The 24,808-nt window shown below is 57.8% G+C and overlaps 2 protein-coding genes across 13 annotated transcripts in view; one reads left to right on the forward strand and one right to left on the reverse strand.

Annotated features, from left to right (window-relative positions):
• The window catches only part of STAB2 (stabilin 2), a 140,703-nt gene extending 120,781 nt beyond the window's left edge, over window positions 1-19,922 (forward strand). For 2 of the 5 annotated variants that reach the window (XM_049094133.1, XM_025438673.3), the window contains exons 57-69: window positions 496-600; window positions 1,551-1,658; window positions 2,387-2,580; window positions 4,112-4,253; window positions 7,634-7,767; window positions 9,815-9,980; window positions 10,118-10,224; window positions 12,044-12,163; window positions 12,628-12,768; window positions 14,150-14,257; window positions 15,294-15,419; window positions 16,410-16,526; window positions 19,393-19,922. In XM_049094133.1, coding sequence (XP_048950090.1) covers window positions 496-600; window positions 1,551-1,658; window positions 2,387-2,580; window positions 4,112-4,253; window positions 7,634-7,767; window positions 9,815-9,980; window positions 10,118-10,224; window positions 12,044-12,163; window positions 12,628-12,768; window positions 14,150-14,257; window positions 15,294-15,419; window positions 16,410-16,526; window positions 19,393-19,443 — 1,619 coding nt within the window. In that variant the 3' untranslated portion in view covers window positions 19,444-19,922. The other 3 variants (XM_049094134.1, XR_003132910.3, XM_049094135.1) reach the window with 3 other exon arrangements.
• Window positions 19,923-20,651: 729 nt separating this feature from the next.
• NT5DC3 (5'-nucleotidase domain containing 3) overlaps window positions 20,652-24,808 on the reverse strand; it is a 93,262-nt gene continuing 89,105 nt past the window's right edge. For all 8 annotated transcript variants that reach the window (XM_049094139.1, XM_049094137.1, XM_049094138.1 and 5 more), the window contains one exon: window positions 20,652-24,438. In XM_049094139.1, the coding sequence (XP_048950096.1) occupies window positions 24,162-24,438 (277 nt within the window). In that variant the 3' untranslated portion in view covers window positions 20,652-24,161. The remainder of the gene's footprint in view (window positions 24,439-24,808) is intronic.

Genomic DNA, 24,808 nt, shown 5'->3' on the forward strand with positions numbered 1-24,808 from the left:
GTGGGGCTAGGGGGGGAGGTGGGGGGCGGGGGGCTGCCGCCTCTGGGGGCCGGAGCGCAGCGCGGAGGTGAGAGCCACCGGCTGGGCCATCGTGCTCGAGGTGATGAGGGCAGAAAGCCCGGGTGCAAGTCCTGGAAGTTCTGTGGGGCCCAGGGACGGTTCCGCCCTCGTGCTGCTCCTTCCTGCCCCCTGCCCCCTCCCTCGGCGTCCCTGACACCCAGCGCGTGGGATCACATGTCCAAACCCCCTCACTCGGGGACTGTAGCCCCACGACAGCAGGAACTCCAGGGCTTGGGGTCTTCCCAGTGAGCTCGGTGCCCCGTCGAGTCCACCCCGTGGTAGCCACGAGCCCTTGGGTATGTCAGTTCTGGAACTTCTGGATGAATGAATGCTGGGAGGCCAGCTGCCCACGCAGCCGACAGGTGGCCCGGAGCAGGCTGGCGGGACTTGAACCCCCACCACCGCCAACTCACCGGGCTCGGGTTTGCCCCACAGCCTGCCGCTGCTCTGACCACGGACAGTGTGACGACGGCCCCACGGGCTCCGGGCGCTGCTTCTGCGAGGCGGGCTGGACAGGCCGCTTCTGCGACACCCAGACAGGTCAGTCACGGGCCAGCAGCCCAGCCCCGAGAGCATCCACGTGGGGTTGGCAGGGCTGAGCGACGCCTAGAAAGAACGGGAAGGCGGGTGCTTCCTTGCCCACAGGGGACAGATGGTCTGGGGGTGTGGCCCCAGGCCTCAGGAGGTGGGTCGTTAGGCAAACAGGCTGGAGAGGTTGATCTGAGACCCGCGGGGCCGGTGCACAGTGCTGCGCCACCACGGCCACCACGGAAGGAGCAGCCTCAGGCAGACACAGGACTGGGAGGATTGGTGGCTCAGGATCCCGTGCAGGCCCAGATGTGTGCCCAGCGGCAGTTCTTGCATAGAAGATTCACGATAGTCTGCAGCCCGGGTGTGACCCCCTGATTGTGGAGTCACTAGACTAATGGCCCTGGGAACCTGCCCTCCACAGGGGGAGCTAGGAGGGTGGGAGGCAGTGCTGCAGCCTGCCTGGTGGCCCTGGGCGCCAACACCAGCTGCCATCCTCATTTTCCATCATGGCTCTCATCACCGCAGGCTGCACCCCTCCCGAACAGCCGGTTTCCCAAGCTGTCCCCTACAACCCAAGCCCTGTGTGGTGGTGGCGCATCCCGGCTATGGAGGCCAGCGCCCACCACAGACCCCGGGGCCAGGGGAGCACCACGGCATTCTTCCTTGGCCCGAAGCAACCTGAGACTCCTGAGCTAATCTGCCAAGAGTACTTTGTGGAGGAATGAATGCAGTTCTAACATGGGGACACCTTACGTTCTGACCTGGGTGACACTGTAGAGTTTGTGTGTGAACATGAAGGAGCAATCCTGGAACCTCAGAACCTCCAGGCTGGAGGAACTGGGGCAAGTCCCCCAGTCCTCCCACTTCTGAAACTCTGCGACTGGCCAGAGAGCCAGTCCCCATGCTCCCCGGGCCTCACACCACAGGCACGGCCCAAACAGCAACCCCTTCGTTTACAGCTGTGCCTCCAGCATGCATGCCTCCTTGCTCTGCTCATGCCACCTGCAGGGAAAACAACACGTGTGAGTGTAACCTGAATTACGAAGGGGACGGAATAACGTGCACAGGTAGGTCCTGTCGGTGCGTGTATGGGTTGGGGCAGGGTGGGAGCAGGGCGGCACCTGGTCACAGCACCTGGACCACGTGCTGAGCCTCCACTCCTGCCTGGGTTGCTGTCCCAACACCTACCATCTGTGGGATTACGTGTCCTTGGTGGCTTTGCTCATGCCTGACCTGCCCCCGCCAGCTCACTGTTCTGTAATCGCCGTGCACACTCAGAGTGATGTGCTTTATTTTACAGAGATTTGTGAAACTCTGGAAATAATTAAGCCTTTTAAAAATTTCAGAAAATATATTAAAGTATTAAAAAAACAATGGCTGGGTACCTGGGCGGCTCAGTGGTTGAGCATCTGCCTTCAGCTCAGGGCGTGGTCCTGGAGGTCCTGAGACCGAGTCCCACATCGGGCTCCCTGCATGGAGCCTGCTTCTCCCTCTACCTGTGTCTCTGCCTCTTTCTGTGTCTCTCATGAATAAATAAATACAATCTTAAAATATAGAAACACCCAAACTCATTCAGCAAACCACTGCCAGAGTGTAGGCCAGGGGTATGTGAGAAAGGGCTCAGGTATGTGAGGATGTCAGCCACGGGACCCTGGTGTCACAGAGGTTAGCATAGGGCCTGTGGAGAAGGGTGCACTCACCTCCCAGTGCCCCCAAGCCCAGGCTGACCCCTACCCTCTCTGAAGCCCGCATTCCCCCAACTGTGCCTACATGCACCCTCTCGCTCTGCCCCCAGCTGTGAACTTCTGCAGACAGAACAATGGGGGCTGTGCCACGGTGGCCCAGTGTTCCCAGAAGGGCACAGAGGTGTCCTGCAGCTGTCAGAAAGGCTACAGAGGGGATGGCCGCAGCTGCACAGAGATAGACCCCTGCGCTGACGGCCTCAACGGTGGGTGTCACGAGCATGCCACCTGCAGGATGACCGGCCCGGTGAGTGTCTCCCTGGGGGTATCTGGGAGCAGTGCTGGCCCAGCCCAACCACACGGCCCTTGGCCTCCGGCTCTGCGTCTTCCTCGACGTCGTTTCCCACCCCCCCCCCAAAGGCTACACCTTATTATGTCTGCAGACTCCGTGCCAAGCAGCATCCTCAGCAGAGAAGGGGCACGAGGGGGGAAACTGGGGAAATTACATGAAGTGTGTTGTTCCGTCCATAGTCATGTGCCACCATTCACTGTTTTGTGTTGACGAATGTGCCAGGGTCACATCACACGGGGAACCTGGTAAAGAGTGGATGGCAGCTCTTTCTGCTATCACGGCAACTCTTCTACAAATCTAGAATTATCCAAAGTAAAAAGGGTATTAAATCTAAAATGTCGTCAAGAAGTGGCAGGAAAAGTGCAGGTCTGGGCACCCACTCAAGTCTTTTTAGAGTGGGATCGGTGACCTGGTGCCCAGTCCGTCTGTTGGAAAGGGAAGATGGTGGAAGACGATGTGCATTATGGTCATAAGTGTGAACGCAGCATTACTGTGTGAGCCTTAGTGCCCCTCCTTACACTCTGGGGCCTGGGCTGCTACTTAACTTCTCTGAGTTTCCGTTTCCTCACTTGGCTAATTTGATTCAGCAAATGGTCACCAGGCACCTACTGTTGTGCTGCTGTCAGTGTCAGGGACATAGCAGCCCCAACATTTACAGCAGCAGTGTCCACAGCAGCCAGACTAAGGGGGGAGCCCAGGCATCCATGGGCAGACGACAGGCAAAGATGTGGTCCATATACTCAGCCATCAGAAAGGGCGACGTCTTGCCATTTGCAGCAACGTGGATGGAACTGGAGGGTGTGATGTTGAGTGACATCAATCAGAGAAAAGACCTTGATCATATGGTCTCACTCATATGTGGAATTTAAGAAACAAAACAGAGGATCCTAGGGGAACGGGAGGGAAAATAAAATAAGATGAAATCAGAGAGGGAGACAAACCGTAAGAGACGCTTAACTCCAGGAAACAAACAGGGTCGCTGGAGGGGAGGTGGGGAGGGGGACGGGGTCACTGGGTGACAGGACTGAAGGGGGCACAGGATGTGATGAGCACTGGGTGTCATGTGCAACTGAGGAATCACTAAACTCTACCTCTGAAACTAATAATACACTATATGTTCATTAAATTGAATCTAAATAAAAAAATTTTAAGAACTTATGGAGGGAAGGGGCGATGCCCAGTGCAGAAACAGATGCACAGAATACTTCCAGAATGCACGGAGAGTCGGGAAGCGCATACAGTGGGCTCAAGTGATTGAAGGGCTGGGAGCTGCTTCACTTCCCAGGGCAGGGACATGTTTTCTGAAGACGTGACACCTGGGCTGCGCTGACGGTTCACCGGGAGCCTGTACCTTAACTGTTGCTAGACAGGCGGCACCTTTCCTGTGCTTCTGGGCGCCTCCCAGGCTGGCTGGTGACCCGTAGGGCACGCAAGGGTCCTGGGGTCCTAGGAACGGGGCCTCCCACCTACTCTTCTGTCCCCACAGGGCAAGCACAAGTGCGAATGTAAGAGTCACTACGTGGGAGACGGGATGGATTGCGAGCCAGAGCAGCTGCCCCTCGACCGCTGTCTGCAGGACAACGGGCAGTGTCACGCAGATGCCAACTGTGCTGACCTCCACTTCCAGGGTCAGTGGGCTGGGGGCTGCTGGCCCAGAGCGCCCGGGCCTCAGGCTGGGGAGGGAATTGTTGCAAGAGCGAGAACAAAATTAAAAAGCCATGCCAAACAGCCCATGCCTTGTCCAGGGCCCAGGGCCCAGGAGGTGGCGGGCCTCGGTCTCAGGAACAGCTCAGAGCCGAGCCTGAGATGCAGGGGGAGCACAAACATCCTCCGTCATGCATTTTCCTAACCCCTGCTTCCCCCAGGCTGCTCAGCAACTATCGACTGCAGCTGCATCCCAGGAGCGCAGCTGGGTTTGAATAACAGGGGAAGCCATGTGACGATGCAATTTCTTAGCAGCTGTCTTGCTAATGCACCTTGACTGGCTTGTGTGGCTTTGTCCTCCAAGGACGGTCTGAACCCACAGGTGTCACAAAACTAAGACTCACAACACACAATAAAGAGCCAAATGGGACTTGCAGAGGTGCAGGTGAAGCTAACAGGAAATTCATCAGGGCCCAGAACATACCTGTGGCCAGGGAGGGAGAGACTGCAGAGGTTCAGACAGTGACTTGGGGCATCTCGTGTGCTGGTCCATCAGGGCCACAGTGGTCGGGGCTGGGCCGTGTTTTGGACGAGGCAACTCAGGTGAGGTGGTTCTTGCACACCTCAGGGATGACTACTGGGTCAACACCTGTCACACGCTCTTAGTCTGTTTGGGCTGCTGAACAGAGTGCCGCAGACCCCACAGCCTAACAACAGAAATGCATTTCTCTCCTTTTTGGAGTCTGGAAGTACCAGATGCAGGTGCCAGCGTATCTGGGTGAGGGCAGGCCCTCCTCTGTGCGGCAGGCCACTCTCCACCAGCCCTCACGTGGCAGAAGGGGCCAGGAAGCTCTGTGGGCTTCCATTAGGAGGGCACTGAGCTGGGACACCCAGCTGGCTCTGGCGGTACAGCAGCTGACTCCTGATGTCAGGGTTGTGAATGTGACCCCACGTAGGGTAGAGATCGCTTTAAAATACACACACGTGTACACCATGCAAGAGGGCTTTACCCCATTACATCATGGCCTCCCTATGCTCCCCCAGTACCAACACATTAGGAGCTAAGATTTCAACCCACAAATTTGGGGAGGACGCAGACAGGCAGTCCATGATGTGTGTCAAAGCCCAAGACACCTCATATCTCTTGGGATGAGCTTGAAGGAGCGTGAGCAAGGGAGATGCACAAGATAAGACCTGGTGCCCTTGCAAGGGGACTCCCAGTGTGGCCGAGGGCCTTCCTGGAACCACAAGGCAAGGACAGGTGAGTCCTGACACACAAGATGGCAGCTCACCTCCTGCTGATGGGTCAACTGGAATGAGGGGGAGAAGAACAGAAGATGCTGGGAGCAGGGACTTGGACAGATGGGTGTTTGCCTCTGCTCTCCTGACAGGTGGGAAGGAGCCAAGCACCCATCCACAGTGAATGGACGCATCCGCTGTGGCCCATCCACATGGTGGGGTGTGGCCCAGTCCGGAACCTGCATGAAAGCTGCAAACATCAGGCCCCGCGCAGCAAAGCAGACACAGCAGGGCAAACATTGTGGACTTGGACAGGGTACTTTGAATAGGCCAAGTGACAGAGACAGGAAGTGGAATAGAGGTGACTGGGGGCAGTGGGTGGGGGTGGAGACAGGGAGTCATGGTTTGACGGGGACCAAGTTTCTGTTTGCAGTGATGGAAAAACTCTAGAAACGGATGGTGGTGACGGCTGTGTGACATGGTCAGTCTACTGGGTGCCACTGGATGGCACACTTAACATGGACAAAAAGGACACTGTGCGTTCTGTATATTCACCACAGTTAAAAGGATTTTTTTAAAGAATGGTCAGAGATGGGAAAGATGTGTAGGGAAGCTGAGAGAGGGAGGCGTCTGAGAGGCCTGGGACTCAGGGGGAGACTCCCAGGACATCAAGGCAATGACCTCGCGGCAGCAGGGCCTTGACTAGGGAGAGGGTGGGCCTGGGGCACACAGGCCTGAGGGCGGGGTAGGGAATCACTCAGGTTTCCATCTCAGGAGAACAAGCCCAGGGCTGACTGGGCAGAAGCACAGGGAAGGGCACACGGTGTGACCTTTGACAGCTTGGCTGAGGACCTGTGTTCAAGGTGATGGTGAGGCGGCCATGCAGGGAGTCCCTAGGCCTCCTGGCTGTTGGGGGGTGGGACGCGTGGCCGCGACCGGAATGTTGATGGGTGAGTCCTTGCCTTGGAGTGTGGCGTCCAGAAAGTGCCAGGCTGCAGCTAAGGGCACAACCAGTCAGCCCGGCTGCCTGTTCCCAGGGCTGGCTCGCGGATGGGAAGCCGTTCAGCCCATCGTGATCTCGACCCCGAAGCACTGTGAAGCACTACCCACCCCCAACGGTAGCGCTGTTACCGTGGTACGTCCCCTCGAAGGCACTGTCGCAGACCACGTGGTCTTAGCAGGAAAATGAGGAAGCCCTTCTTCCATCCTCCCTCACGCCGCTGTGCTGGCAGGACTGACATGGTTGCACAACCGTGCAGTCACTGCTGGGCGATAGGCAGCCATCTGGAACTTAGCTCTTTTTTTTTTTTTTTTTTTTGGTGCAGAAAGTGACCTTTTAGTAGCAGTTGCTGATGAATGTGACAATGTGCACATATGACTTTGTTCTTGAACTCTTTCTGGCCTCTACATTTAGTTGTCTGCTACAAGAGATTTCAGCCAGGAAAAATATGATAAATCTTTGGATTTCTCAGGGGAGAAATGGCTACAAAACTATTTAAGGGCATAGTGGCTATCCGAAAACCAAGAGTCCTTGGCAAAAATGCTCCTTAAAGTATTTTTTCTTGGCTGTAAAATTCCCTAGAAGTATTCCATGATAAGTACTGAGGGGGAAATCATGTTGCCAGAGAAAATTTATGACATGGGGGAATAATCATGATATAATGTCACGTTTAAAAAAAGATTTCTAAAAACTCTACACGCCGTATGCTGCCACGTTGATGTATGTGACAGGGAAATGTGTAGGTAAAAAGACTAGAAGAGTATGAAATTGTATCAAAATTAAAAGTTACCAAAAAAGAAAGTAAAAATTCGTTAGGGGAAGGGGAAGTACACCAAAGTGTTAGCCATGGAGTAGCGATTATTTTGCAGGAAAAAGATTATACGTGATTTTTGTTTATTTCTTTTCTTACCTTTGTGTGTTGCCCAAATTTCTGCAATCACATATGCTGGTTTTCTAATTCAAAAGAAATCAATCTCTCAAGTGATGTGCTTCGACATCCCGTGAAGGACATGGCTCTCCGAGACACTCTGGGAGGCAGCTGGCCTTCGGCTCTGCTCATCCTTTGCCAGGAGCCCTGCCAACCGGGTGGGCTGACCTGGCAATTCCTCTCTTCCCCCCCTCTAGATGCCACCGTTGGCGTGTTCCACCTCCGCTCCCCACTGGGCCAGTACAAGCTCACCTTTGACAAAGCCAGAGAGGCCTGTGCCAACGAGGCTGCAAGCATGGCAACTTACAACCAGCTCTCCTACGCCCAGAAGGTGGTCCCTAGTTAGTCGGTCGGCACCAGGCAGGCAGGGTCTGCAGGGATGGGGTGCAGCCTCTTCTTAACACAAGGGAGACCTGGGCCTCTTTGGAGGGGACGAGGGTGGCCCTGGAACCATGATGTCAATTGGTTACCTACATCGGGCATGTGCCATTGTCATGCTCTGTGCAGGTGCTTTGTTGGCAATACCGTCCATCCTTACAACGTCCATCCCTGGAAGTAGGAGTCACTCTCCCCATTTTATAAACAGGGCAGGTGAGGCTCTGAAAGGTTAAGTAATGTGCCCGAGGTCACCCAGACAAGAGGCCAAATGTAGCCCTTACTACAAAAGTCTGATCTCTGCCCTGATGTCCCACCACCAAGGTAGAAGCACAGACTGGGAGTGCCTGCCCCACAGCTAAAAGCCAGAAAGAGGTCCATAACCAGAGGCCTCGGATCTTCCTGACCCCACAAAACATCTGAGTGTCCCTCAAATGTCTGGAAGGACAGTGAAGGTCATAAATGGGGATTTTCCCAGCTCTCAGCTGCAACCAGGGAGGAGATGGAGCTCTAGCGAAGGCTGTGGTCTTGGCCCCTAAAACCAGAAGCCCTGCCTATTTGGAAGGCCCAGCACCTTGGAGTTACCTGCTAGCAATTGCCCAGTGGGCACAGAGGAGACTGTCTACCCAGTATGACTTCAGGGCTGCTCCTCCAACCCCCTTACTATCCAGGCTCTGCCTTCCTTCAGACCTGACATTTCTTTACCAAGAAACAAAACCTTTGATGCCAGGACCCAGCATATTGGAGGGTCTGACTTTCACTCTCCTGCTTGCCGATTTTGTGCCCTTGATGAAGCCATGGAAACCTCTGTCCTACTCATATGCTTATATAGGACTAAGGTAATACAGCACAGTGACTGGTACACTCGGTTTTTACATTAAGAGCTCTGGAATAGACTGCTTGGGTTTGTATCTCAGCTTGCTGGCTGCGTGACTTTGAGCACATTACTTAACTCCTCTCTGCCTCAGTTGTATCAATTATATAATAGGGATTTTTATTTAAAGTTTCTATCTTTAGGGTTGGTGTGAGGGTTACAGACGCGGACATAGGAAAAGCCCTTACACCAGAACTTCACCCAGAGTAAGCTCTCAATAAGTATGACAAGGATGATGGTGATGGTGATCGTGATGGTGACGGTGATGATGATGATCATGGTGATGATGATGGTGGTGGTGATGGTGGTGATCATGATGATGGTGATCATGATGGTCATGGTGATGGTCATGATCATGGTGATGGTGATGATGATGGTTGATGATCATGGTGATAGTGATGATGATGGTGATGATCCAGTCATGGTGATGAACATGGTGATAGTGATAATAATGGTGATGGTGATGATCATGGTGATGATGGTGGTGATAGTGTGATCATGGTGATGGTGATAATGACGGTGATGATGATGGTGATTGTGGTAGTGATGGTGATGATGATGGTGATGGTAGTGGTGGTGGTGATGAAAATGGCAATAATGATGGTGATGATGATGATAGTGATGGTGATGATCATGGTGCTAATGATGGTGATGGTGGTAGTGATGGTAATCATGGTAATGATGATGATGATGGTGGTGGTGGTGATGATGGTGTGGTGGTGGTAATGATGATGGTGATGGTGATGATCATAGTGATCATGGTGATCACAGTGATGATCATGGTGGTGATGATCAATTAGAGTTCTATTGATGCATAAGCAGAAGAATTTGCACCCAGGAGTAGATGGCCGAGAGTAAATATAATTCATGAGCAAACAGAAGAGAAATGAGTGTGAAGGACTTGGGCACCTATAAGAAAAGGTATCATTTCACCCATTCAGTGAATCAATCAAGAAAAATTTAGTGAACAGGTATCGTGTTCATGGTGTAGGGGTACCTGGGGCAAGATGAACCATACCCCAGGCTCTGTGGAGTGTAAGGTCCACTGGAAGAATCAGACAGGAACTAAAGGAGCCCACATCGCATATGCAACTGTCGCTGACCCATGGCCACGCATGTGTCCCCACAGGCCAGGTACCACCTGTGCTCAGCAGGCTGGCTGGAGAGTGGGCGGGTGGCCTACCCCACAGCCTACGCTTCCCAGAATTGTGGCTCTGGCGTCGTTGGAATCATTGACTATGGACAAAGGAACAACAAAAGTGAAACGTGGGATGTCTTCTGCTATCGGATGAAAGGTAACTGCCCTGGGCACCCTTGGGACTGCCAGCCAAGCAGCTGCTGAGCCGTCCTCAGCCTGGGCAGCACCCTCAGGGGGAGCCGGAGTGGCCCAGGCCTCCGCTCACCGGGCTGGCACCGCGCCCCTGCCTTCCAGACGTGAACTGCACCTGCAAGGCGGGCTACGTGGGAGACGGCTTCTCGTGCAGTGGGAATCTGCTGCAGGTCCTGACATCCTTCCCCTCGCTGACCAACTTCCTCATGGTACATACCTACTTTGCGTCGGGGAAGGAGGGTTTGCGTCGGGGCCATTATTGTAGACGCGAGTGCTTAGAAGAAGCCCCGGGCGCCATCTGGCTAAGAGCATGGGTAGCGAGCCACACCGCCTGGATGTGAAGCTTGGCTTTGCCACTTACCTGCCACACCACAAGTTCCTGTCCTCAGTTTCCCCAGTCATAGGGAGGGACTAGCATCGCTGCGAGGATGAAATGAGCTACTTGGACCTGTGGCTAGCACGCAGAATGGCCACGTGGCCACCACTGGCATCCAGAGCAGCTTAAGCTCCCTGTTCGCAAGCAGGGTGGGCACAGGCAGCCAAGCTGTGGCCAGCAGATTGTGGGCCACTTCCCAGCATGCAGGCAATCTGCGCTTAGCGCTGCACTTAGAGCCGCTGCAGTGCTGTACACATCAGGGCCGTGAGGAGAGAGGAGAGGCCTGCAGCCAGGGGAGGCTGTGGTGCGGGCCAAGGGCCTGAGCTGACAACAGTCACTAGAACAAGAGTAACATTTATTGGGCATTTTTTTTTTGCACTGTGCACGCATGAACCCATCAGAGCACTTATAACTCCGTTTACACAGTGTCAGTTCCCCAAGGGGAAGGACCTTCTCCACCAATGGCTGGCATTTAGCAGGCACTCAATAAATACTTGTTACGAGGGAGCAATCCCCATGTGACTTTATGAGGTCACTTACACTATTAATCCCATTTTGTAGGTAAAGAAACTGAGGCTGACCCAGGTTGAGGGCACAGCCATGGAGAAAAGACAGGGTGCAAGTATGCGCTTGCAGGATTAGGGTGGAATTAAACCCAGGACTCCAAGATTATGAGTCTCTATCCACAGACCACAAGTATCCCTGTAACTGTTCTGAGATTCAGGGTCACCACAAACACAGTGAAGACCAGCACATAAGCCAGTGGCTCTGTGGTGTGGGAGCTCGGCTTGTGACAGCTCCCAGAAAAAGGGTCCTAACAAAATCCACTGGCCATGTGCTCTTCAGCACATTAAGGAACTTCTCTGGGCTTCAGGAGCTCTGTCCGCATGGCAACAGAGTTGAACTGGGCAGTAAGGTTTCTCAAGATGTTTCAGCAAGTATTTATTGAGCACTTACTACGTGCATGAGCTACGTGCATGAGCTACGTGCACAGAACAGACACAGAATAAACAACAGAATGAATGAGTAGACAGTACTGGAAGCTAGGAGGTGACCATGTATATGTGGGGACAGGGGAGGGGAAGGGGGGCAGGGTTCTCGACTTGCAGAGTGACACGGGGCAGTCCTGGTGAGGAGACGACATTTGAGGAAGGCGTCAAGGGAGGCAGGGGAGTGAACCATGCAGACACGGGGCCAGAACATTCCAGGTGAAGGAGAGAGGGTTAAGGGTGGACGGCAAGTGCGTGCTGCACACACTTGTGTGTGGGCTTGGAGGGCAGCAAGGGGGCCGGTGCGGCTGCAGCCCCGTGAGGGGGGCACAGCCAGATGTTCGGGGCGACCGGGCAAGGGTGCTCATGCGCCAGTCTTTGTGAGGCCTTTAGTGTTCCCGTGGTGAGTGCAGGCCAACGGGAGGCTCACATGACGGGCTACAGTGCTATGTGGTCCATGCTGCGGCTGCAACTCGGGGCCAGAGGGTCCACGGAGGAGAGGAAGAATGCCCCCAAAACTCCCCCATGGGGTGCCGAAAACAACAAGATGGGAGGTGGCTGGAGTAGGCAGGGTCAGGAACCTTCTGGAATGGGTGGTGGGGCAACTGTGTGCAACCCCCAGCCAGCCCTTGCCCCCTACTGACGGCACTCTCTCCCCCCCAGGACGTGCTGGCCTATTCCAACAGCTCAGCCAGGGGCCGGGCGTTCCTAAAACTCCTGACAGACCCGTCCCTCCGCAGCACCCTGTTCGCCCCTCACAACAGCGGGCTGGGGGGAAACCAGGTGAGGCGGGCTCCTGGGGCACCGCGGTGTTAGGGACCTGCCCACCTGCTCGCCTCCCACCACCCCCGCCAGCTCCCAGGGCAGTGCAGTGTTAGGGACCTGCTCGCCCGCACTCTCCGAGCTCCGGCCTGGGCATGTGGCCAAGCCCTGGGCGGGGGGAGTGCCCAGAGGCCATGGCATGGGCAGGTGGGGGGCAGCTGCTGGGTGCACGGAGGGCGGGCCACCCCACAGCCGGCTGCCCCTACCGCTGCCCCGGCCCCCCTGGCTGAGAGGGCAGGGGCTCCACCGCTGCTGCCCGCACTCACCAACATGCCCAGCCACACAGCCGGAGACAAGCGCGAGGTTCCTTTCTCCACGCTGATGCACAAAACCAAGGCCCAAGAAGTCATTTCTTTTTCTGTGTCATCTTCATTGTTAAAAATAAACCTGCCCGGCTTCACCACCCTGTTGCTCGCTTCTGTCAGTCGCTGTCTGGGCGGGACATTGAGCACCATCTTGCCAACATCAGCATGTTTTTCTACAACGACCTTGTCAACGGTACCGTCCTGCAGACCAAGCTGGGAAGCCAGCTGCTCATCACCTCCCGCCGCGACCAGCAACAACCGGTAAGAAAAATGCCCTGGGTTTACTGGCACGAGAGACAATGCATGCAAAGCTCTTAGCATGCAGGAGGTGCGTAGTAGATGGCAACTATTATAACAAACTCCACACATGCAGTCAGGTTAGCGCACGGTGCTGACCAGTGGGCAGCCTGCGCCCCATGGGGAGCACACCCCGAGGGACTGCCAGCCCCGGAACTTATCAAGGTCAATGAGGAACTTTCCATGAAGCCATTTTTATTTTTTTTATTTTTTTTTTAATTTATTTATGATAGTCACACAGAGAGAGAGAGAGAGAGAGAGAGAGTCAGAGACATAGGCAGAGGGAGAAGCAGGCTCCATGCACCGGGAGCCCGACGTGGGATTCGATCCCAGGTCTCCAGGATCGCGCCCTGGGCCAAAGGCAGGGGCTAAACCGCTGTGCCACCCAGGGATCCCCATGAAGCCATTTTTAAAGCTGACTGTCCGTCTCTGCTTCACGGTGGTGGTGGTGGTGGTGGTGCTGTCGGTGAAGACAGTGACGGTGACAGTGATGGTGAGCATGCTGATGACAGAGGTGGTGGTGGTGGTGGTGGTGGTGATGCTGTTGGTGAGGACAGTGATGGTGACGGTGGTGGTGACAGTGATGGTGAGGGTGCTAATGACAAGAGACGGTGGTGGTGGCAGCGGTGGTGACCATGCCAACCACGATGTCAGAATCCTAGGCACTGGGAGAATCCAGTGACCAACGCGTGTGGCATGTGAAAATAATGTGTGACCCGCAGCCAGTGCCAGATGAGTGTTGTTTCTTAATATTGACCCGATTAATTACTTTCTATTGAAGATTCATGGTTCAGACCAGTGTTTCTCCAATTATAAAGTACACTTGAGTCCCCTAGAGACTTGCTGAAATGGCGACTGTAACTCAGCCCAAGGAGCTTGAGAGCTCAGGTTCTGCACGTCTGTGAGCTCTCAGGTGGCACCGACATCCCCGAGACGGGAGAGTACACACTCATTAGCAGGGGATTAGATCACTTAAAAATCTGTTTTCTGACAGCCCAGGGTGGTGTTCTGAGCAATAGACCTGACGTCTGGAGGCTCACGGTTTGCCCTTTGGTACCTGCGTACCTCGGACAAACCGTTTCCTTCTGGACTCTCACCCGGTGGACAAGCGGGTAGGACAGGGCGGGCCTTGGGGTCCCCACAGCTCTTGGATCTGCTTTGTCGCCCGTGGGCCATGACTCTGTTCTGGGCCATCCAGATGGGGAGCAGAAGCCCTGTGCTGCGGTAAGGACAGGCTGGAGCCCCATCCTGGGCCTCAAGAAACAGAGCCACTTCCTTCTGGGGGGCCCTGTGGGGGAGGATGCCAATGGCTTGGAGCTCCAGCAGCCCCGCTCTTGCTTCCCAGGAGACCAGGTTTGTGGATGGGAGAGCCATTCTGCAGTGGGACGTCTTTGCCTCCAACGGGATCATTCATGTCATTTCCAGGCCCTTAAAAGCACCCCCCACTCCACTGGTGAGTATCCAGGGCTCCTGGGGGGGGGGGGTGTCATGTCCTCCCCCAAGCAGCAGGCAGTAGCTGGAAGCCCTCTCCTCCAGACACTGGGGGTGGGGGTGTCCATCCATCTCCCCTGCCCAAGCAGCAGGCCGTAGCTAGGAGCCCTCTCCTCTCCTCTGGACACTGGGGGGATGTCCATGTCCCCCCCGCAAGGAGCAAGCCATAACTAAGAGCCCTCTCCTCTCCTCTGGACACTGGGGGGTAGGGGGCTTCCATATCCGCCCCCCCCCCCCCAGCAGCAGGCCATAGGTGGAAGCCCTCTCCTCTCCTCTGGCCACTGGGGGGCCTCCCACACCTGCAGCAGGGCAGCAGGCCTCGGCTGTTAGGCCCTGTTCCTCCCACCCCTGCTCCTCTACGTTAGCAGCACAGCTCCGGCCACTGTCAGTACCTGTAGAGTGAAAGGGCCACAGAGACGCCACCAGCAGGGGAGCGAGGAACCCCAGCTCTGGCCTGGCCCCTCCACATCGCCAGCCATGCACCCCTGGACAAATCCCACGGCATCTCTTAGCCCCATTTTTCTCATCTGCAAAACGGGCGTTCTCATGCCTACCCCTGGGTTCTTGGGAGGACCCGAGTCCATAAGCAGGACGAGGACAGTACCTGGCACGGTCGAGCGAGCGTAGCCGGGCTGGTGGTGGTAGGTGCTCTCTGACCGTGTGACGGGAGGGCCTAGCCGCCTCTGGGAAGCTCCGCGGCACAGCATTAGGGGCACAAGCTCTAAGGCCCGGCCGCTTAGCGCTGGCTGTGTGAGGGCAGGGAAGCACTCACCCTCTCTGTGCCTCAGTGTCCCCACCCCCACCCCCGCACATGGAAACAGTGACATCTGTCCGGTCCCAGGGGCTCCGCAGCCCTGGGCAGTAGTGAGGGCACACGCATGCCATGCTCCCCATCCCCGTCATCACCCGGGGCCCGGGCGGCAGGAGCGGGGCGGGCTCCCGGAAGCAGTCCCATCCTGGGAGGGCGGCCGGGCAGTCTCAGCGCCTCCCCTCTGCAGCCACCGGCCCACGCCGCAGGGACAGGGATCGTCTTTGCCACCATCCTGGTCCTCGGAGCCGCTGCTTCAGCTGCATATTCCTACTTTCGACTGAACCGGAGAAGAGCGGGTTTTCAGCACTTTGAGGTGAGAGAGGAACGCAGATCCCAGCTTGACTGGCCCCTTACCCGGACTGGAGGGCTTGAGGGCTCGGCGCACCCCCGGCCTCCTGAGTGGGGTTTGGGGTGGGGACGCTCAGGTCCAGCTGCAGGGCCCAGGGTGGGGGTGCGAGTGAGCAGGGTCAGGGGTCTGGCCCTGGGTGGGGGTGAGCAGGGTTGGGGGGGGATGCTGGTGAGCAGAGTCAGGGTGGGGGGTGCAGGTGAGCAGGGTTATGGTGGGGGGAGGGTGCAGGTGAGTAGGGTCAGGGTAGAGGGGTGCTGCTGAGCAGGCCTGAGGGTCTGGCCTGGGGGGGGCATGAGCGGGCCTGGGGGGAATGTTCAGCAGGCCTGGGAGCACCCTCCCTTGGAGGGTTGGGGGACTGGGCACCCACTCTGAGGGGCTAATGGCCTCTGAGGGCAGAGGCTAGAGCCGGGGCCGATCATCAGGCTTCCCTGTGCAGCCACCCTCCGAGGTCGCCCAATTGAAGTGCTGAGCACAAACACAGGTCCATGGCCTTGGCTGACCCAGGGCCACCGCAGGGACAGGGTCTGGCAATGGCCTCCATCTGCGCTCTCAGCCCCTGGCAGCCAGCCAGCCAGCGGGTGAGGACAGTGCACACCCACCTGCTCCTGAGCCCCAGCACCGAGGACACTGTGCCTGCCCTACAGGGCCTCTTACACCAAGTTCAGGGACAGGCAAAATCGCTCTGGGGATGGGTGTCATTGGAGTGGTGACATGGGATCGGGCTGGGGCATGAGGGGGCTCCCAGGGCAGGGGCAGACCCGAAATGCCCTTGGAGCAGATTTGGGTTCGGGTTCAGGCTCGGGTGGACGGACACATGGAGCCGCTGAGCCCATGGCGATCTGAGAGGCTCTGGGGAGTGGGGGTAGGCCTGGCTTCACCGTAGCGTGAGCAAGCCTCCCCTGCCCTGGGGACACCCTGGCTGTCAGCTTGTGCCCTGTGCCCATGTCCCCACAGTCGGAGGAGGATATAGACGTCTCGGCTCTCGGCAGCCAGCGGCCTGAGAACATACCCAACCCCTTGTACGAGAGCACCGCCCCCACAGCCCCAGAACCTTCCTGTGACCGCTGTATGGTAAGTTGGCATCTTCGCCTGGAGCAGATGCATCTGCGGGTCAGAACGACAACATCTGCCAGGCAACAGGCCTAAAAGCCAGCACTGTGGGCTGACAAGCCTCGCGGCCACTCAGGCTCCATGCATTTGTCTGGGTGATGCCTCCAACCACTCAGGGTAACATGGAGAAGCCGAGGCTGCCCACCCCAAGCTTTCGACCTGGTGAGAAGTAAGAGGCCACACAAAGACTCTTGGGCTCGTCCTGCTGCAGAAAATTGTGAGGTGGGCAAGGCCAAGAAGGACACGCCTCACAGAGGTTCCCCCATAAGTTACACTTTGAACTTACATGTGCACGTGGGGCTGCCTGGCTGCCTCCGTGGGTGGAATGTGCACTTCCTGATCTCAGGCCCCTGAGTTCAAGGAACCAGAGTTTCCTGCCCATTGTCAGAGTTGCTTCTTGCCTTTAAAACTACGTTCCTTTTGATGGCAGTAGGCAGGGTCCATGGACTCAGGGGGCCCCAAGGGACCAGCTGAGAAGTTCCCTGGCTCCTCCCAGGATGGGGGCTGGCAGGAAGTGCCACAGTTTACTAAAGATGCAGGGAGAGCAGGCTCGGGCAGGAAGGGAGCACGGGTGTCCTGCTTGTTCTGGGCCGGGGCTTCTGTGGAGGACGGTGGTTGGCGCATGTGTCCCCTCGGGCACCCAGGAACTGGTTAGAACCGAGACAAGGCCCGGAGCTCTTCCTGGTCTGGTGGCCCGTGGCCGGAACACACCTGTGACTTAGTCCCGTCCTCCTCACCTGGTCCTGCCCTTGATGTTATGTGTTCTAGAGAAATCGTGAACTCCTGTCCCACACGAGGACAACACACTTGTTTGCATTAGGAGGCATACGTAAGGTGGGGTCGGGTGAAGGTTCTGGCAGGAGAGGAAGCAGGGAAAGGAGCAAACGCAGGTTTCCATGGAGCCCTCAGTTTCCCCAGCTCCCTTGGATCAGGTCGTTTACTTCCAGGGGGACACGTTCCATCCTGGTATCCCAGGAAATAGCCACTTGTTTCTAGTTAGTGATCCTGGAGCCCATATGGGGCCCCACTGACCTCTACCTGGGGGCAGCTCGTGGCACGGTGCCCGATGCTCCCCACAGGTGGAAGGTGCACCTGCTGTCATCCTGCTCGATCCAGGTCTTCGCTGAGAAACCAGGAATAAAACATAATTCTTCCCTGTACACGAAGATAAGAAACGTCGGCAGCTAGTGTGCACCTCAGGGGCTGGCCACCAGCATGACGCAGGTCCCGGGAAATAACCCACACCTGGGCTGCTGGTTCAGACGCTCGGGAGGCAACTAAAGCTAGGCAGCAGCTGGGAGGATTTCCTGCAAGGACGCAGCTGCCCACCCCCCCCCCCCACCCCCCGGGCTGCAGCCGGTAGCTGCCCTCGCATCCGTCAGCCCTGGGATATTACATAAGTACCATGTGGCCATGTGCTGCGACGGGCGTCATCGTCCCTCTGCTCAAAGCACTGTAAACGCCATGTTCCCCTGTCCACGGAGCACGACTTATACCTTCACAGAGGGAAACAATCAGGGCATGTCTGATTTTGTTCTCCCAACCAAGCCCACGAGAAGGTTCCCACGCAGATGTGGGAGGGGGAGGCCGGCTATGCGTCTGCTACCTGGTGGCTCAGTTCCACATGCACTGCTAGCTGGGGGGGGTTGGGGGGGACGGTCCCCATCATGCTTTGCACCCTCCACGCCTCCCGCCGCCTGTCCTCTCCTGACGGCACCGCCAGTCCCAGGCATGGAGACTCCTGACACAGTACATGGCGTATCCCAGACACGGGACACTCACAAGCCTTTCCCATCAGCCCAGGGGGCAGAACTGCCCCAGGATCAGAAGTCCTACAGCTGTCCTCTACCCTCGTACCTGGCACTGTCGCAGCCAGCCCGGACACCCGGACGCAGCTCCTGCAGCCTCACAAAACCTCGGCGCCATCAGAGGTGCACACGGCACACAGCTTGGGGTGCTGCCTGGGGAGCACAGCTTCTGGGTTCTGAGTAGACCCCCACCAATGCGCCAGAGTTGGAAGAAGAATGTTTAATCTGAACGCAGGTTTTTGTGAACATAGAAATCAGCACCTTTTCGTAGGGAGCTGGTGCCATCCTCAATGTCGTATCTCATTTAATCCTCACACTTCCCTGCACACCATCAAGGCCCTTCACCGAGTAGGAGAAGCCAGCAGAACTGAGAAGACCTGTCCTGGGCACAGAGCTGCAGGCCGGGCTGCCCCCAGGCCGCCGCACCTGCCTCCCGACCCCAGACAGCGCCGGACACACACCCCACCACACGCCCTCACCGGGCACTGGAGAAGCAGTGTTTCAGGCTGTAGGGATGGAAAAAGGTTTCCTCTGCCCTCGTAGGGTCCCTGGCTGGACCTGGAAGTAGTCGGACAGATTCACGGGGAGAAAGCACAGAAGCTTCACTGAAAGTTTGCACGTAGGTGGGATCCCCCATGAGGGAACGAGGACCTGATGAGACCAGGGCAGAAAGCTTCCGCGATATGTGTGAAGACCTGACAGGACTGGGTGGGCTCTGGCTCAGGGTCGGCCCCATAGCCAGGTTATTTGGAGATGGGTCCTGGCTCCAGATTCCTCATCCCTGGGGATCAGCGTTGTCTTCTGACCCCATAGGGAGGGCTGCCCGTCCTGCTGCTGCTGCTGTCTCAGAAATTCCTTCAGCCTGAGATACTTAGGGTGGGGAGGGGGTGGACTGTGGGGTGGCAGGGTCTCAACTCATGGAGGCCCCGAGCAGCGGCCGGAAGTAGTGCTCCACCTGCAGAGACTGGGCAAGCAGCAAGGCTAGCAGTGGGAATGGCATGGACCTCTCTCTTTTCCAGGATGCTGAAGGCCAGCAGCAGGACAGCAGGGACCCCCTGGGGGCACTGTGAGGGCCCTGCCCTGCCCACCTGCCCCGGACACCCACCTGCCCCGACTGCCCACCTGCCCTTGGCCGCCCGCCTGCTCTCAGCCGCCCGCCTGCCCAAACTGCCCAAGCCACCCTGCCTCCTCCAACAGCCCGTCACCATGCATCTTCAGCACCAGCTGCCCTTTGGAATGTCAGGTCCTTTAACACTTCAAATATGAAGCACTCAAGCATACCTCATCTGTTTGGTGAATCTAGGGGTTATCTCATTTCTGTGGGTGACAGACCAGGTTAAATCCACCCACCTATCCAGGGGGCCCAACTCTCTGCTGTCCCTTTGTACCCTCAGATGGCACTTAACTATGTCCTCCCAGCACTAACCATGACCTTGCCTCCCCTCCCTGTTAGACCATAAGCATCCGAAGGCCGAGGTCTGCCCCCGTGCCCCCTGTGTCTCAGGGTCCAGCACACACACGGTGCTCAATAAATGTTTATGAAAGAGAATGAACGCCAATGGAACAAATCTGGTGTTTCGAGAAACAATACTGTGTGCTGCAGGAAGGGTCAAAGTTTGAAGGTGAAGTCCAGTTATTCGGGCTCATTAAGGGCCATGGCATTTAGTCAACACCTGCCTTAGGAATTCTTTTTTCTTGGTTTTGTTTGCTTGTTTGTGTTGGAGACACGATGACCACAGGGAGACAGCACTTCCCCTCCCGAGGGTGGCTGTAATCAGACAGGTGTGGGCAAGGATGTGAAGTCAGACCCCCCCACATTGCTGAGAGGTGGGCAGTGAAGTGGTGTGGCCATGCGGAGAAGTGGCTCCATTCCTCAAATGTTTAAACACAGTGTGACCACATGATCCAGAAGTTCCACTCCTCGGTCTACACCCGGGGAAGTGGAGAACACGTCCCCATGGTAACATATCTGCCCGCTCATAGCAGCGGGATTCCTAACAGCCAGAAAGTAGAAACGGCCCCAGTGTCCCCCATCTCACAAAGGGACAAGCCCACGGTGGTACTTCCCGCCAAGGAACTCTCATCCCATCCTAAAGGGGACCGGGAACTGACGACACAGCCCCCCCCCCCCAGTTCTGACTTTGCCAGGCCGCTGGGCTAGAAGGGGCAAACCAGGAACCACACCCTCCTCCCCTCCTCAGGGGCTGTTCCTTTTGGGTCCCTTAGGTCCTGGTAGGGCTTTGCCACAGCAGCACGCAAGCACAGAGCACGCACAAGAAACTGGACAACACAGTTCAAACTTTTATTTGGCAACAAGTTTGATCTTAGAACATCAAATCAACATTGGGAATAAATAGCAAATTCACATTCAGAATAAATAGTAGGTCTGCGTACCCCTGCACGATCGGCCTGATGCCACAGGGCGCAACCTGTCGCTCTGCTAAACTGTGGGGCCAGAGTAGAGGCGCGGGAGCAAGGTGGGTCCTGGAAGCCGCCAGACAGTGCAGGGTGTGCGCCCAGGACCAGGATGGGGGCACTTGGGATGGACGCCTAGGGAGGGGGAGGGGAAGAGGAGAAGGGGCGGGAAGGAGGGGCTGGGGAGAGAAGCAGGCAGGGCTGGAGCAGGTGCTCCCAGAGGAAGAGGCATGACTTTGTCCGAGTGGGGGATGCTCCAGGGCGTCCTAAGGTCCCCAAGGCTGTTCCAGGCAGCGCACAGCCAGCACCATGTGTGGCACAGTCATGGGCAGAGCACTCAGCCAGGCCCCTCACTACACCCGGTGGTCTGCCTCGTGCGGGGAACACTGGCCAGAGTCCATGTACCTGGAAGCCGCTTGTAGGGGTACAGCAAGCTCTCTACCTGTGTGCAGGCCCTCGTCTGCAGGCCCGAGGTGCGGGGATCGTTGCCGCCAACACAAAGCACCGGGGGGGGGGGGGGGGGGGGGGGGGAGGGCAACCATCGGGGGCGCCCAACCCAGGCCGCAGCCCCAAGGCGGGGAAGGGGGTGGCAGGGAGCAGAGTTGACCACCAGCCCTTCCTCGCTGAACCCAACCCTGCGGGGCAAGCCTATCCCCTCCCTCCGAGGTCCACCGGCAGTTAAAGGCTGACTGAGCCCGAGGCCAAGCTCCCAGGTGCTAGTGCAGGCAAGGACATGAGGAAGAAAACACACCCTCACACAAGGAAATGAGTCTTAGGGGGCAGAACACAGGCTCCCTAGTGGGCTGAATAGAACAATCGAGGAACCTGCCTCCAGCCACACGTAGTCTTAGAAGATTCTGGACAAGGGCCCCAAGGGGGTGTTTGGCAGCAAACGAGCCTCGGGCCCAGGGAACCAACTCCAGGATTCAGCAGACTCTATGGCTTCTGGGGCCTCAGGGGGCAAGAAAGGAAAAGCCGTTTAGTTCACCCAAAGCTAAATTAGTGAGGGGGGAAGAACACATCTCATTTCTCCTCTGCAATAATTAACAGGGTCAATGCATTCAAAGCAACTAGTAACTCAGCGTGAAATGTGCCCACACCAGGATCAGAGCATCTGTGGCATTAGTGCTGGTGGCAGAAAATGGGGCTGAGGACAAGTCTTACAATTTAAAAAAAAAAAAAAAAAATGGCTATGTCAGGAGAAAGGAGGACATTCTAAACCAAACCCCTAAAATATTTTAAAAGGCAAGTTTTGTCTATAAAAGCCACGGCAAACCAGCTGTGCGGGACCCCTCTGAGGCAATCCGCGGGCCTGGGGCCTCCCCGCTGTCCCCTCCCCGCCATCCCCACCCACGCGAGAAGCAGAAGCTGCTTTTCAGTGTACCAACCAACTCTATTCTGTTCACGTTCCCAGCTGACTGTTCACATGCTACAAAACACACTCCCTCCCAGGGCGCACCATGAGACCAGGTGCCCGAGCCTGGCCGAGCCACAATCTCTCCCGACCAAGCAGTGGCAGGAAGAATGCCTCTGTCCATCCTTGAGTGGCCACCAGCCACAGGCTCCGGGCCCCTGGGGACAGGTGCCAGGCCCTGTGAGCCCAGCACGCCGTGTCCAGTGGCCCAGAGCTGAAGTCTTGGCTGACACGATGTCATAAGAGACATTCCTCATTCCAGGAAAACCTGCTTCTCCCCCAACTAAAGCCTGCCTCACCTAGGCTACCCACCCGCAAAGGCAGCTTTAAACCAGCGCTGCTTCCCGTTGGGTCAACCAGACACTGCTACCAGCACCTAGGACAACCAGTACCTAGGACACGTCCGTGACGGACTGATTGATTAGAACTGGTGGAGGGAGAGGAAAACATTCTTTATTTACCTCGTTGCTCGGCGTCTCCAAGCACGAACCCCAAAGCCAAAAGCAGCAGTGTGTCTGCTGAGGGCCCCACCACTGGGCGCTTCTGGGACCCACCTGCACTGTGGTCACCAGGCTCCGACAGCCCCTGCTGCTCACCACGCCTGGGCGCTAACACCCAGCAGACAGCGCTGCCCCTTGCTGCCCCATCCTAGGAAAACCGGCCTCTGTGCTCATAACCAAATTCATTAGTAAAATAAAAGGGCGGAAGGACCTACGGGATCTAAAGGGCAGATGAGCAGCAGCGTGCAGGGGGCCGCAACTCGCTTCTGAGTTTCCCTGTCGCAGCCAGTCTACGGGGTGCCAAGCTGTCATCGGCAGGCCGGTTCCCATCCACTCATCACAGCAAAAGCCGGACAAGGCCCGCACTGCACGGCCCCTCCACAGACCTGCCACTGGGAATAAGCGCGGGCACTGGCGCTGCCCCCAGAATACAAGGGACGCTTGATTCCTGCTCATTCCGCAAGGCCGTTCCTAGGTGTCCCCTCCCGCCCTACACCCCAGGAACACCACCCCACTCGCAGGCAGCCCCACACACACAGCAGGGGCGGGGTCTGGGGTGCCGGGCCACCTCCTCTGCCCCCGCTGGAGCCTGCGCGTCAAGTGCCCAACACGGCCCCGCAGGGTGACAGCGCAGCCCTCCCCGACCCCGACACTTCGGTCTCCAGCTCGGTCTTCTGTCCCGCCGCGGGCGAAGAAACACCACCTGGGTGGGCTTTTCCAGGCTGATGAGGTGGTGGGAGGCCCACCACACACGCGCCAGTTCCTCTGACCCGCGCGCTTCCCGCACCTGGAGCCTACGCCCAGGGTCCCGCGGCCCGGCAGAGAGCGGCGCCTCCTCGCCTCGCCTCCGTCCCCGGGGAAGGGGCGGCCAGTCCGCACGGGCAGCAGCACAGGGGTCCCGCGGGCGCGAGGGCCGGGGGGCTGACCCCGAGGGCCGCCAAGGGTCAAGGACGTGCGGCTCGTCTCGCTCCTTCGCAGAAGCCTCCTCGGGGCCTGGGTGTCCCAGCAGGTGACACGTCCTGCCACGGGAGCCCCGCCGGAGCTCACCCGTGTCGGAGCCCCCTGACGTGGCCCCCAGGTCCCTGCAGGCTGCGGCCGCCGGAGACCTGCCGTGCACGGCCAGCCCGTTTCCCACGGAAGGGCCTAGAACGGCTCCGCGGCTGGCGCGGGGGACGGCAGCCGGAGCTCCCCGCTCACCCGGGCCCGGGCGCCCACCGCGGCCCCTGCGAGCCGAGGGCTGACCGCACGGCTTCCGCGAAGCGGCCGAGCGCCCGGCGACCAGGGCCGAGGCGGAACTGGCGGACGGCGAAATAAATATAAAACGGCGTGTTGGCATCTTTTCCAAGAGCGACGGTCCCCGGCACAGGAGTCAACGGCGGCGGCGCGTCCAGCCGGCGGGGGCGGGGCTGCCCGGGGAGCGGCCGCGGGGCGGGCGGGGCGGGGCGGGGCGGGGTGCGGCCTAGTCGCCGTGGGCCTCCCGCAGGGGCGCGCATGCGCTGCCGGGGGCGGGGGCGGGGGCGGGGGCGCGGGCGCCGTCGGACCAGGCGGGCAGCTCGTGCTGCAGCGGAGTCCTGCGCGGGTAGAACGTGTGGCTGACGTCGTAGCTGAGCAGGCAGCTCAGGGACGCCATGTAGATGTCGGCGAAACGCGACAGGCGCCTCAGGAAGTACGTCGGGTTCTGGTCCGTGCGGAACAAGCTTCCGAACTGGGCGTTGAAGAAATTCTTGGTCATGTCCCTGAAGGGGCAAGAGGAGAGCGCGGCCGCGGAGAGAGAAACGCCTCAGGACGCCGCAGCACAGGAGCTCAGGGCGCCGGACCCGCCAGTGCGGCCCGGAGAGGGGGGCGCCCCTGCCCTGGTCCCTAGAGCCGCCTCGGTGGGCCCAGGCCCTCCCCCTGCACGCTGCGCAGGCTCCCCGGCCGGGGGAGGGAGGGGGGGTAGAATGTTCTGGGTGCAAACCGCCCCTCAGCACAATGGGCTCGAGACCCTCTACGAGGTCACTGTGACGACTCCCGTAAGAAGTGACGGCCCGTGAGGAACTCGACAGTGCTCCGATAGCAGGGCCGAGGAGGCGTCTGCGACACGCAAATAACCCGTCTGGCGGCTCC

Source organism: Canis lupus, chromosome 15, assembly GCF_003254725.2.
Source record: "Canis lupus dingo isolate Sandy chromosome 15, ASM325472v2, whole genome shotgun sequence".
Taxonomy (NCBI): Eukaryota; Metazoa; Chordata; class Mammalia; order Carnivora; family Canidae; genus Canis; species Canis lupus.